Source organism: Elephantulus edwardii, unplaced genomic scaffold, assembly GCF_000299155.1.
Source record: "Elephantulus edwardii isolate Elephantulus edwardi_28Jun2011 unplaced genomic scaffold, EleEdw1.0 scaffold00510, whole genome shotgun sequence".
Classification (NCBI taxonomy): domain Eukaryota; kingdom Metazoa; phylum Chordata; class Mammalia; order Macroscelidea; family Macroscelididae; genus Elephantulus; species Elephantulus edwardii.
This window is the reverse complement of record NW_006400260.1, coordinates 374,588-387,708: the sequence shown is the minus strand read 5'-3', so window position 1 is coordinate 387,708 and position 13,121 is coordinate 374,588. Positions and strand designations below refer to the sequence as shown.

Sequence of the window (13,121 nt, the reverse complement as noted above, 5' to 3'; positions counted from 1 at the left end):
AACTATCAAACAATATCATTAATATCACATGCAAGGAAAATACTGCTGAAGATCATTAAAAAATGGCAGAAGTTCAAGCCGGATTTAGAAGAGGCCGTGACGCCAGGGATATCATTGCTAATGTCAGATGGATCCTGGCTGAAAGTAATAAATTCCAGAAGAATGTCTATTTGTGCTTTATTGACTATGCAAAGGCCTTTGACTGTATGGATCATAACAAGTTGTGGCTGACACTGAGAGGAATGGGAATCCCAGAGCACTTAATTGTGCTCATGTGGAACCAAACCTGGCTGTTGTGCAAACAGAGCAAGGGAACACTGCATGGTTTAAAATTAAGAAGGGAGTGCATCAGGGTTGTATTCTCTTCCCATACCTATTCAATCTATATGCTAATGTATATAGAGTGATAATTATATAAAGAATATTTCCAATAAAGAGTGATACAAGTAAAAAAGAGTGTTCTAGGTAAAGAGTTACAGTCTCAAAACCCAATAGAGTGTGGTCATGAGTTGAAATCTACTAGATATTAGTGAGATGGGAGTATTGTTAGAAGATTGAATGGGCTCTAACTACACATATAAAATTTATGAGCATTGTAAAACACAATGTATGGGAATGATATTGTGAAACACAGTGTGAATGGGGGAATGCATGAAAGGCAGTGTATATAAATAAAATACAATATATATGACTTTTGTATGTAAACCAACATAAAATAAATTAAAAAAATTGTGATCATGGTATTCTAGCACAGAATTCATCATAGGAAATGACGATGCTGAGTTTTACCATGTAGTGTATGTTGATGTTTTATTTTTTAAAGCGTTTTATTGAAAATCTTTTATGTACAAGAAAATATCCAGACCTTGAGTATGCAAACTGATCAATTTGGCAAATGTTTCATAAATCCATGCATGTGCAGATCAGATCAAACATATTTGAATGATTTCTAATGTCATCCTCCTCTAATTAGTACTGCTCCAAATGTAAGTTATTTCTCTAAATAGAATTCTTATTTCTATCACCATGTTCCTTTCTAGTGTTCTTACATTTCATATGAATAAATCATAAATCATTTGTGTTTCTGAATTGGGAGATTCATAAATTTTGGTTTACACAGAAGTAATTTCTTTCATTTTGATTGCAGGTAATTCTCACTTTGTAGCCTAATAGTAAAGAGCTATGCTGTCAATTTAAGGGTATATAGTTCTACTCCACCTGTGCAATTTATAGCCCCTAAAAATCTCCTGGAGGGTCAGCTATGAGTTGGTTCTGACTTGATGGTAATTAATAACATGAATACGCTGTAAGTCATCTGTTAATAGGGTTTTCAGAGGCTTGTTATTTAAGAAGTGGATGGCCAGCCCTGCTTCCTAGTCTTAATCTGGGAGCTCTATTAAAACTTGTCCCCTATGGGTAACCTTTGTGGCATTTGACACATCTGTGGCATAGCTTTCAGCATCACAGCAACCCACAAGTTGCTTCAGTACAGCAAACTGACAGACAAGTGCTGTACCAATTAGGACAATTCATTCCCCCAATCCAACAAACTGACTAACTGATGTTGTAACTCTAATAGCAAATCAAGCACCTTCATAGCTTATCAAACACATTTGAAGCCTGCATAGATATGACGTGATGTGCTCCTGGGAAGATGTAGAAGTATTCCAGCTGAGATGCCTGGCATGCTGGAGCTACAAACCAGATGTGGATATTAAGGTCACATGGAAGTTTGTAGATTAATTTTTCAGGCTGGTGCTTCACACAAGGCCCAAGAATCACAGGTCTGAGGGCCCAGATGCATGTTGGTAAAAAAAGCCTAACTTCTGGGTCTCACCTTTTTTAAATAGGAGGCTCAGGACCACACGTGACTGTTGATTTTAAAAAAGTATGTCTATTGCACAAAACAAAAGGATACTTTATTGATTATGCAAAGTCTTTTGACTGTGTGGATTATAACAAGTTATGGCTAATACTGAGAAGAATGAGAATCTCAGAACACTTAATTGTGCTCATACAAAACCTATACCTAGACCAAGAGGCTGTTGTGAGAACAGAGCATTGGAACAACCCATGGCTTATCATTTAAAAAGGCATGTGTCAGAATTGTATTCTCTCTCCGTATCTGTTAAATCTGTCTTTGGGATTGCAGCACAGCTTCTTATCACTAAAGCACCAGAGTTCCCTCATTATAGGCTCTTAGCCCAAAGAACGCCCTTTAGGATTTCTTGTAAAAATTGTCTATACTCTTTATAAATTACCTTAGTTTCTTCTTATTTGGAAATGTTCTAATTTCATAGCTGAGGGACAATATTGCTAGGTGTAAAATTTATTGGCAAAGGTATATACCTATACCTATATCTATTTCATCTATCTAAAATTTGTTTTCCTATTTTCCTTCGTGGTTTTTGCTGAGAAATGAGAGCAGTCTTATTAATACTCCAAAACTCATTGCTGTCAAGTTATTCATAAACCAGAAGGTTTTCAGAGACTGTAAAATTGCACAAAATGAGATTTCCCATCTCTCCTATGGAACAATTGGTGGATTCAAGTCACCCACCTTTGGGTTGGCTGTGCAACTCCCTACTCACTAGGCCACTGGCCCTCCCATCTTTGTAGACAGTGCTATATTTTTTTTTCTTGAGCTACTTTCAGTATACTTTTTTGGCTTTAATTTTGGAAAATGTGATTATGATATGTCTTGGTGCTTTTCTTTTTGGCACTAGCCTATTTGAGATTTGCTCAGCTCCTTGAATGCTTATTTTTTCCTTTTTCATAATATATGGGATATTTTCTTCCCGCAGGTTTCAGCAATTTCCCCTGTGCTTTCCCCCCTTTATTTTGGTTCTCCCCCCTGCCCCATTCTGAAATTCTCATCAATTGTAGGTTACTCATCTTGATGTTCTCCCACATGATTTCATGCGTTTTCATTTTCCTTCCTTCTTTTCTCTTTTTATTTCTCTGATTATTCTTGAAGGATCTGTCCTCCATCTCACTTAGTCTGTTGTATTTCTTCAATTTTGCGTTTGTCCTTCCAATGTGAAAGTCAAGTACCCCAAAAGAGGTGTTCCTCCTATTATTGCAGGAGTTACCTGCAGGCCAGACACAGCTGAGTATGCAGGCTCGAGGAAGTCTCTGGGTATAGACCCAAGTGTGTACTTCTAGTACGTGGTGCACATTATATGGACCTGGCCTCAGGCAGAGCTAGCCTGGGCCTTGGAATGCTGCCAACTATGTGGGGCTTTGGGGAGGAGAGGACGATGGGAAGGGGGCAAAGGGAGACATAACACCTTTCCTGCCATGAGCCAGCTCCTGGTGTTGATTCTGCCACTGGCCCAGAATCTCAAACCCAGCAGGCAACTGTTGAAAATGGCCATGCTGAACTGCTACTTGTTCTGTGTTCTGTCCTTCTCCATATTTTATGTTTTGATTCTTTCTTCTTTCAGTTGGTATTTGAAATACTTTTTTGTCTTTTCTTCTGAAATTCAGTGTTCCACAATTATCATCCATATCTGTTACATATGTTTGTTTTTATTGGGCCTAGTCTACCAGCTTAGCAAAAAAAGGTCTATATCACAGCTTTATATATAAATATTCTCTGGTGGCTTAGTGGTAACGAATTTCACTGTCAACCCAAAGGCACACAGTTTGAATTTACCAGCTGCTCTGAGGGAGAAAGATGGGTAGTCAAAAAAGCCTCTGAAAATTCTGCTGGAGGGTCAGCTATGAATCAGTCCTGACTTGATAGTATACAACAAGACAGAATGGGCCTTTTCCAGTAGCATTCATTTCCCATCACCTAAGGGAGCTCTGGTGGTCTAGTGGTAAGGAGCTGCTCTGCCAACCGGAAGGTGTGTGCTTCACTTCCTTCAGCTGCTCCAGGGGGGAAAGATGGATAACCGCCTGTGTTAATTCACTGCAATTCACTGCTTCTGAAAACACACTGGAGGGCCAGCACGTGTCAGTTCTGACTCAACCGTACACAATAACAGCATCAACAAGCCACATTATAGTCAACTGTAGGGCTTACTCTTGGATTTTAAGGAATATAATTTAGGCTTTAACACTTATGGCATGTTTTTCTTTCTCTCTCCCCCCCCCCCATTGCAGATTGGTAAACCAATTAAGCTATTATGGGCTGGTTTTTCACTTGCAGCACTGGGGGAGCAATATTTACCTGCTTCAGGTCCTCTTTGGAGTCACCACCCTCCTAAGCAGATATACTGCCTTTGTCACACTCATTTGTATGGGTCGTCGAACCAACCAGCTGTTATTCATGTCATTGATGGGATTTTTCATTCTGGCTGCCACCTTTGTTCCCCAAGGTGAGAGAGGAAATCATTTGGGGAAGGGAAATGACTACTTCTCATTCATTGCAAATTGTGTCTGTCTCATCTAAAAAAAAAAAAAAAAGACAGAAAAATCACAAAAATCCACCCAAACAAAAATCCCTATATATTTCTCAGTATAATGTACCACAGGTAAAACTATAGCTATTGTAACTATCTTTGTAACTTTTTTGGTAAATGTAAGAGTAGTTTAAATAAATTTTGTGAGGTTTGTAAAAAAAAAGGGGGGGTGGGGAGGAAGAAGCACGGTGTTTGCCACTTAAAGGGAAAAGTTTCCCTGGGATTAATGTAAGAGTTTGGAACTTAGAAGTTGTTAGTAGAATTTAGTCTTTTTCCAAGTCAAGGTAAACAAAGCGTGGCTCAGCTATATGGTGTCACCATCACTTCAAAGATAAATCCAGTCATCAATTCCTTTGATTCCTGTCAGTTTCTATAGAACAGTAATTGTTTATGTGCCCATTATACAATTACATTTTTAATAACAATCATAAAGTGTCTACTGTCAAACTAGGGAAGCAATACTCTCACATCATCTTTCTTGTCCCGTTTCTGATTATTAAGCTCTCCGTTTGTCTTTTGTGTGCTTTCTGATCCCTTTATATCCACCTGTGAATTTGTTAAGTCTATGACTTAGAGGAGTATCCTTGACTTCAAGGAAATAAAATGCTGTCTTCAGGCATAGCAATGTGCAGTAGCAACAAAGGGCTACGCAGATTAAGAACGAGTATTTGTTACCATGGTGGCTGGATGCCATAAAGTCAGTTCCAATACATGACAATACAACGTGTAACTGAATGAAACACCGCTGGGTGCTGTGTCATTCTCACAGCTGTTGCCGTCTTTGACCTCATCACTGGAGCCACTTTGTCAATACCTCCCACTGAACATTTCCCTCACATTCCCTGAGCCTCCACTTTACCAAATCAGGCTACCTTGCGCACGAACTGAGAAGCAGCCATTTGAACAGAACAAGGAAATGTTGCATCATTTAAAATCAAGAAAGGAATGTCCCAGGTTTCATAAAACCTACTGAATACAACCCATTTGATATATATGCTGAGCAAATAATCTGCAAAGCTGGACCATTTGAAGAAAATACGGCGTGAGGATTGGAGGAAGACTCATTGACAACTTTCAATATATGGATAACATAACATTGTTCGCTGCAAGTGAAAAAGACTTGAAGATCTTCATGAAGAAGACCAAAGACGATATAGAGCCTTAAGTATGGGTTACACCTAAATACAAAGAAGGCAAAAATCCTCACAACTGGTCCACTAAACAACTTTATGATAAATACAGAAAATATGTAATTTATTTGGACTCACAGTCAACACACATATAAGATTGTTGTTGTTATGTCCATGGAGGTGGTTACAACTCTTAGTGACCCTTTGAACATCAAATCAGAACCTTGCTCCATCCTCACATAGAAGAAGCAGCAATCAGGAAACCAAAAACTATGCTATATTGGGCAATTCTGTGGCCAAAACGACAAGGATTGCAATGATCAGGGTCTCTTCTAAATGAAAAAGAGCTATGATCTCAGTTTAAAGAGGAAGGTGCACCTGACCTAAGTCACAGAGTTTCCAATTGCTTCATATGCACGTGAAAGTTGAGACAATGAAAAGGTAGGCTGAAGAAGTGGTGCCTTTGAGCTGTGCTTTTGGTGAAGAATATTGGATCTATTAAGTACAGCTAGAGGAGGAGGGGAGTGTTCCAGTTTCTCCACAACCTCGTCAGCATTTGTTGTTTGCTTCTCTGTTGAACTTTGCTATTGTTATTGAGGTGAGATGATATCTCATAGTTGTTTTGATTTGCATCTCTCTTAGAGCTAAGGATTTTGACCATTTCTTCATGTGTTTGTTCGTCATGTGAATGTCTTCTTTGGTGAAGTGTCTGTTCATATCCTGAGCACATTTTGTGCTTGGGTTGTTTATCTTGTTGAGGTTCTGGAGTGTTCTAGAAATTCTAGATATAAGTCCCTTATCAGACCTGTTATTACCAAATATTTTCCCCCCAGTCTGTGCCTTTCCTTTTTACGCTATTATGGAAGGCAGTATGGCACTTCCTCAAAAAGTTGGAGATAGAAATATCATTTGACCCAGCAATTCTACTCTTTAGGGTATATACCCTAAAAAAACCCCATAACTGCCACCTAAACAAATAGATGCACACCCATGTTTATTGCTGCATCATTCACATTAGCAAAGAGATGGAAGCAACCCAAGTGCCCATCAACAAATGAATGGATAGAGAAGCTGTGGTATATTCACACAATGGAAAACTATGCAACACTGAAAAACAAGGAACCCATAAAATATTATACAGAATGGGTGACCCTTGAAGACATGCTGAGTGAAGTATCTCAGTCACAAAAGGACAAAAACTGCATAACGCTACTGTTACAAAATCGGACTGACATGGCGGTTGGGAGAAAATGAAGAAAAGAAGGGATAAATAATGAACACTATATATAAATAGATGAGGGAAAGACTGTCTAAAAGAAATATATGATTAGGTATTATTTGCGTGAGAATGGCTCAGAATAAGAGGTGCACAGCAACATGGACTTGGGGGGCTATGGAAGGAGGGAGGAAACTGCAACAATGAATGAATAGAAATACACCTTTTCTGCAAACTTTTGTTAAAATAGCAATTAAAAATAATTTTATAAAATGGAAAAAAAGGAATAAAAAAAGAGTAGGGGGTCTCTGGTGGTCTAGGGGTAAGAATCTGCACTGCAGTCCCAAAGGCAGGCGGTTCAATTCTGTCAGCTGGGCAATCTCCTCTCATGCGATTAACCGCCTCTGAAAACCCGCTGGAGGGTCAGCTGTGGGTCAGCTCCGAGTTACTAGTATTCAACAACAACAACAACAAAGGAGTAAATACAGCTGTCTGGATGAAGTGTATCCAGGCTGCTTCTTTGAAGTAAATATGGTGAGACTCTCGTGCACTTTGAGGTTATCAGGAAAGGACAGTCAGTCTTTGGGGAAAAATGCGTCATGTTTCTTACTTGTAAACAGCAGGATTCTTTCATATGTATTTGGGGGTTGGCGGATTTTTCATTCTCATTTTCCTGAGTCTCACGGTACCCTCTCTCTCCAGAAATGCAGATACTGCGTGCATCTTTAGCAATATTGGGAGCTGGTGCCTCTGCGTGTGTCAGTACTACTCTTTCCATCCACAGTACTGAACTCACGCCCACCATATTCAGGTACAAGAACTGTTCAGGTTCTATTTGATAACAGTGGTGTTGTGCAGTATTTGTACTTTTGTGACTGAGATAGCTTTCTCAGCATAATGTCCTCCATGGTCACCTATTTTGTGTAGCTCTTTACACGTTCATTGTTTTTCAGTGCCACCTAATATTCCATGGTGTGAATGCACTGTGGTATTTCTATGCATTAATTTGTTATGGGCACTTGGGCTGCTTCCATTTGCTTCCTATTGTGAATAATGCAGCAATAATCATGGGTATCCATACATCTGTTTTTGCATGGCTTTGGTTTCTTTAGGGTATATTCCCAGTAGTGGAATTTCTGGGTCACATTATATTTCTAATTTATTGAGAAAGCATCAGACTGCCTTCCATAGTGGCTGCGCCGTTTTACATTCCCACCAGCAATAAATAAGAGTTCCAATCTCGCCACAACCTCACCAGCATTTGTTTGCTGCTCTGTTGAACTTGGCTGTTGTTGCTGTAGGGAGATATTGTTTTGCTGTGCATCTCTCTGATAGCTAGGAATTTTGAACATAGGAGGTTGAGGGGAGAATTGGGAAAAAGTGGACAGATAATGAACACTGCAGTAGAAAAGTTAAGGGGAAGCACTGTCTGAATGGAATACACAATTAGACATCATGTGTATGACAACAATCTGGAAAAAGAGAGTATTGCCAAGTTTGCTGGGGGAGGGAGAAGAGGGAAGGGAGGAAAATGCATAACAATTAATGAATGAAAACCAACCTTTCAGTAAACTCTCATTTTTTAAAAAAAAATGTCATTGTTGCATATCATCGAGTTGGAGCTTACCCATAACTGACCCTCTGGTGCGTTTTCAGAGGCACTTAATCATATGTGAGGTGATTGCCAATTCTTCTCCTGTGGAGCAAGTGGTGGCCTCAAACTGCATACCTTCGGGATTACAACACAGCTTTTTGCCACTAGGCCACCAGAGCTTCCATTAAAAAAGAATAATTTCAGGAATATCCTCCTGAAGGTAGATCCTTCCCAAGGGAAAAGAAAAGAACTGTCCAGGTTCAAAACAGGACTTTCTTTTTTTTTTAATTTCAATGAACTTCTAGAGATTTTGGAATTCCATTCATTCACTGTTGCACTTTTCTCCCCACCCCCCCCCCAACCTGTTCGCTCCTCTCCTTGAAAAGCAAAAGAAAAACTCCTTCATTGGTACACAATCCCCCCTGCACACCTGCCAACCCCACCCCCACCCCAAATATAATCCACTCTGCAAACCTCATTCCATACTCTTATGATAAACATAATGCCCTAAAATATAATACTTTGAAACTATTCTCTCCCTCATAGATTTAAATGCAGTGAACATAATTTATCCTGTTGGGTTGTTTTGTTTTTGTTTCTTTTTTAAAAACTGGATAAAACAGGACTTTCTTAAATAACATTTGTTGGGATTAAGTGGACACTATTTAGGTGTTACAAGGAACTGATGATAAGGGAAGTAATAGAGTCGTTTACAGCCAACAGTTATTAACCTGACATCATGCACTCATGCTGATCAAAAACTTTGATGCATAATCTCACTTAAGCTAAAGATCCAGTCTATATTAACAGTGATACAATGGAATTTTTAGAGTAGTTACAAACATGATGATGCTAAAGGTAGAAAATGATAAAGCTGATCTCATAGCTAAGAGGTTGTTATCACAGCCCACATATTTAACAACTGTGCTGTGTCCCCATAATAAGCTGAAAATTGTTTTATTGATAAGAACTTTCGTAGATAGACTTCTACAAATTTTGTTTTGTGTTTGGTATTGTCATTTGTGTTCCAAGGGCGACAAATGGAGCACTCCAGACAATCGCTGCTAGAAGCGGTGCCTCCCTGGCTCCCCTCTTGATGACCCTGGTGATGTTTTATGCCCCGCTACCCTGGATCATTTATGGACTCTTGCCCTTCCCAGCTGGTTTCCTTGTCATGCTCCTTCCGGAAACCAAGAATCAATCACTTCCTAACACCATGCAGCATGTGGAAAATGAGTAAGTAATCTAGCTGTCCCTTGGGGGTCCTGTGTGTTACATGTTTGTGAGGGGGAAGACAAAAAAAGGCCATTTGGGGTCTCTTTCGGAGGTCCTTAGAGTTTCATCGACATGATGACAGCAGCAATGGACTCAAGTGTGTCAGAGATGCTGAGGATGGCACAGGATAGAACAGGGTTCAGATCTGTTGGTCATAGGCTTGCTATGAGTCATGTTCAACTTGATGGCAACTGACAACAGCACAGAAGATCCTTTGTAGCACAATCAATTAAGTGCTCAACTCATAATCCAACAGATTGGCAATGTGAATTTACCACTTGGAACCTCCTTGGAAGATGTGTTGGAAGAATTACCGAGTCATCAGCCTCTGGAAGATCACAACAGTTCCACTCAGCACGCGTGGATTTGCCACTAATCTGCGTCAACTCATTGGCAATATGTTTTCTTTTTGGTTTGGCTGTTTGTACAGGCACAACCAACTTCTATTTGTGTCCTTGTCTTTTTTTTTTTTCCTTGTAGTGTATCTTCAAGTTGGATCCAACTGGACAGGAGGAGATTGCCCCTCTCTCATTTTTTTTTCATTGAGATTTTATTGTAAGTTTATAAAGAGCTTGGATTTCCATTCATTCATTGCTGCATATTTTCCTCCCTGGCCCTTTCCGCCATGGAGTTTGTTTTTTTCGTTGTTATACACTCCCTCCCTCAGACCAATTTACTACGCAGCTCTTATTCTGGATTCTCGTCCCACCAATAATACCTAATCATATATTCCTTTTAATACAATTCCCTCCTTCTCCAGGAAGTAGCATCTGGTGGATTCGAACTGCACACCTTCAGGATGGCAGTAGAACTTCTTGCCACGAGGCCACCAGAGCTCCCTGCATCCTTGTCCTTGATTCGACAGTAGTCTAACCCTCAGGAAACAGTGGCAGAGTTCTATTGAGGCTCTCTATCTAGCATCGGCATTGAGTCAGAATCCACTGGACAGCAACTGTTTAGGTGTTTGGGGGTTAGAAAGTACAAAGGAATCACTGGGTGATGCAAGCAATGAACAAACTCCCCTGCTGGCTGCATGGCTGAGGCTCAGTGTACCCAGAGGTACATCAGAAGAACACCTTGGCTCCCTGTTTCTGAACAGTCAGCCATTGAGAACCTTATGGAACGCCGTTCTACTCTTGCACAGCTGAGGCCACCATGGGTTGAGATTTGGTTTTGTTAGGTGACATCAAGTTGGTTATAGCTCAGAGTGACCCTTGTGTGGCAGAGTAAGTTCCAGCCCCGTCTTAAGCCTTACTAACAATCTCTCTCTAATGGGCTTTAACTCATTGTTCCAGTCTCCTTATCAATCCTTCTCATCGAGGGTCATTTTGTCCTTCAGAGAGCCTCTACTTTTTCAAGCACCATGACCTTTTCTAAGGACTGGCTGTCCAGGTAACCTGCCCAAAATATGTGAGACAAAGTCTCACCATTCTCTGCTTCTAAAGAGCAGCTTGGTTGCTTTATTTTAGATTAATTTTAATGAAAGTTTACAGAGACTTAGGGTTTCCGGTCATTCATTGTTGCACTTTTCTCTCTACCTCCCCCCAATTCTCCTTGAAAAGAAAAAGAAAAACTCTTTCACTGTTATGCAATCCCTCCCCCCAAGTCCACTCTACTATGCCACCTTCACTCTGGATTTCTGTAACGACAAGACTACCCAATCACATATCCCTTGTAAACAGTTCTTTCCCTCATCTGTTTCAATGTACATCATTGAATACATCATTCTTCCCCTCTGTTTCTGTCTTCCCACAACCATGATGTCAGTCCCATTTTACAACAGTGGCCCTATGCAATATTCATCCTTTTGTGACTGAGATATTTCCCTCAGCATAATGTCCTCCAGGGTCACCCATTTTGCATAATATTTCATGAGTTCCTTGTTTTTCAATGCTGCATGGTATTCCATTGTGTGAATACCAGAGCTTCTCTATCCATCATTTGTTGATGGGCACTTGGGTTGTTTCCAACTTTTTGCTATTGCAAACAAAGCTGCGATAAACATGGGTGTGCATATATCTGTTTGGATGTCAGTTATGGTCTCTTTGGGGTATATTCCCAGTAGTGGAATTGCTAGGTCAAATGGTATCTCTATTTGCAACTGTTTGAGAAAGCATCATACAACCTTCCATAGTAGTTGCACCATTTTACACTCACACCAACAGTGAATAAGGATTCCAGTTTCTCCACAACCTCTCCAGCATTTGATGTTTGCTGTTCTGTTAATTTTTGCTATTCTGACTGGGGTGAGATGATATCTCATAGTTGTTTTGATTTGCATCTCTCTTAGAGCTAGGGATTTTGAACATTTCTTCACATGTTTCTTTGCTATCTGAATGTCTTCTTCGGTGAAGGTTGCAGTGTTTCCTAGAGTTTGCTCTTTTGGCAGTCCTTGGTATATTCAACTTTTTTTTCCTCCAACATTACAATTTAAAAGCATCAGTTTTTGTCTTTTTTTTCTGTCAGTTCTTCTTCAGTCTTCCTTACTCATTTTCCAATTTTTACATTCATATGAAGTAACTTAAAACTCCATGGCTAAGGTCAGGGTCACCTTAATCTTCAAACTGACATAATTACTCTTTTATCACTTTATCCTTGGAGAGGGACATCATGCTTGGGAGGGTGGAGGGACAGCACAGGAGAGGAAGGCCCTCTATGAGGTGGATTGATTCAGTGACTGGGATAATTGGGATGGGAGTTCAGAGACAGTGCGATTGGCACAGGACAGAGCGGAGTTTAGGGCTGTTGTACACAGGGTCGCTATGAGTCGCAAGCGACTCGACGACACATAACAACAACAACATCACTTTAAAGACGTTCTTGACAACAGATTTGCCTAATGCACATCTTTCGATTTCTTGACTGCTGCTCCTACAGGTGTTGATTGTGGATTTAAGGAAAAGGAAATCCTTGATAGCTTCAATCTTTCATCTGTTTGCCTTCACATAGCTTATTAGTTCAGGTATGAGGATTTGTGTTTCTTCACGTTGAAGCGTAACCCACACTCAAGGCTATAGCCCTTGATCTTCTCCAGTGAGTACTACAAGCAAGCGAGGTTCTGTTATCTGTGTATTGCAGCCTATAGATAAATCTTCCTCCAATTCTGATACTACATTCTTCTTTGTATTGTCAGGCTTCTCAGATAGGTCCTCAGAGTACCAATTAAATGTGGGGGGGGGATAACACAGCCCTAACACATACTTTATACTGATGAAATGTTCTTGGATTCCCGTCCTTGTCAATGTTATCCACTGATTATGATCTACACAGTCAATTGCTTTCATATAGTCATTAAATTAAAAAAAAAAGCCTGAACATTTTGCTGGTATTTTCTGCTTTCAGCCAAGATCCATCTGGTATCAGAAAAAATAGCCCTCTTTCCACAGCCTCTTTTGAATCTGGCCTGAATTTCTGGCAATTCTCTGTCAATGTCCTGCTCTAGACAGATTTTCATAATCTAGAGCAACATTGTACTTGCATGTGACAGTAGTGGTTTC

General features: G+C 40.0%; 1 protein-coding gene across 1 annotated transcript in view; it reads left to right on the top strand.

Annotated features, from left to right (window-relative positions):
• The window catches only part of SLC22A10 (solute carrier family 22, member 10), a 45,544-nt gene extending 35,955 nt beyond the window's left edge, over nt 1-9,589 (top strand). Inside the window, exons 7-9 of the mRNA XM_006903114.1 lie at nt 4,111-4,325; nt 7,458-7,566; nt 9,382-9,589. Coding sequence (XP_006903176.1) covers nt 4,111-4,325; nt 7,458-7,566; nt 9,382-9,589 — 532 coding nt within the window. The remainder of the gene's footprint in view (nt 1-4,110; nt 4,326-7,457; nt 7,567-9,381) is intronic.
• Nucleotides 9,590-13,121: the final 3,532 nt, after the last annotated feature.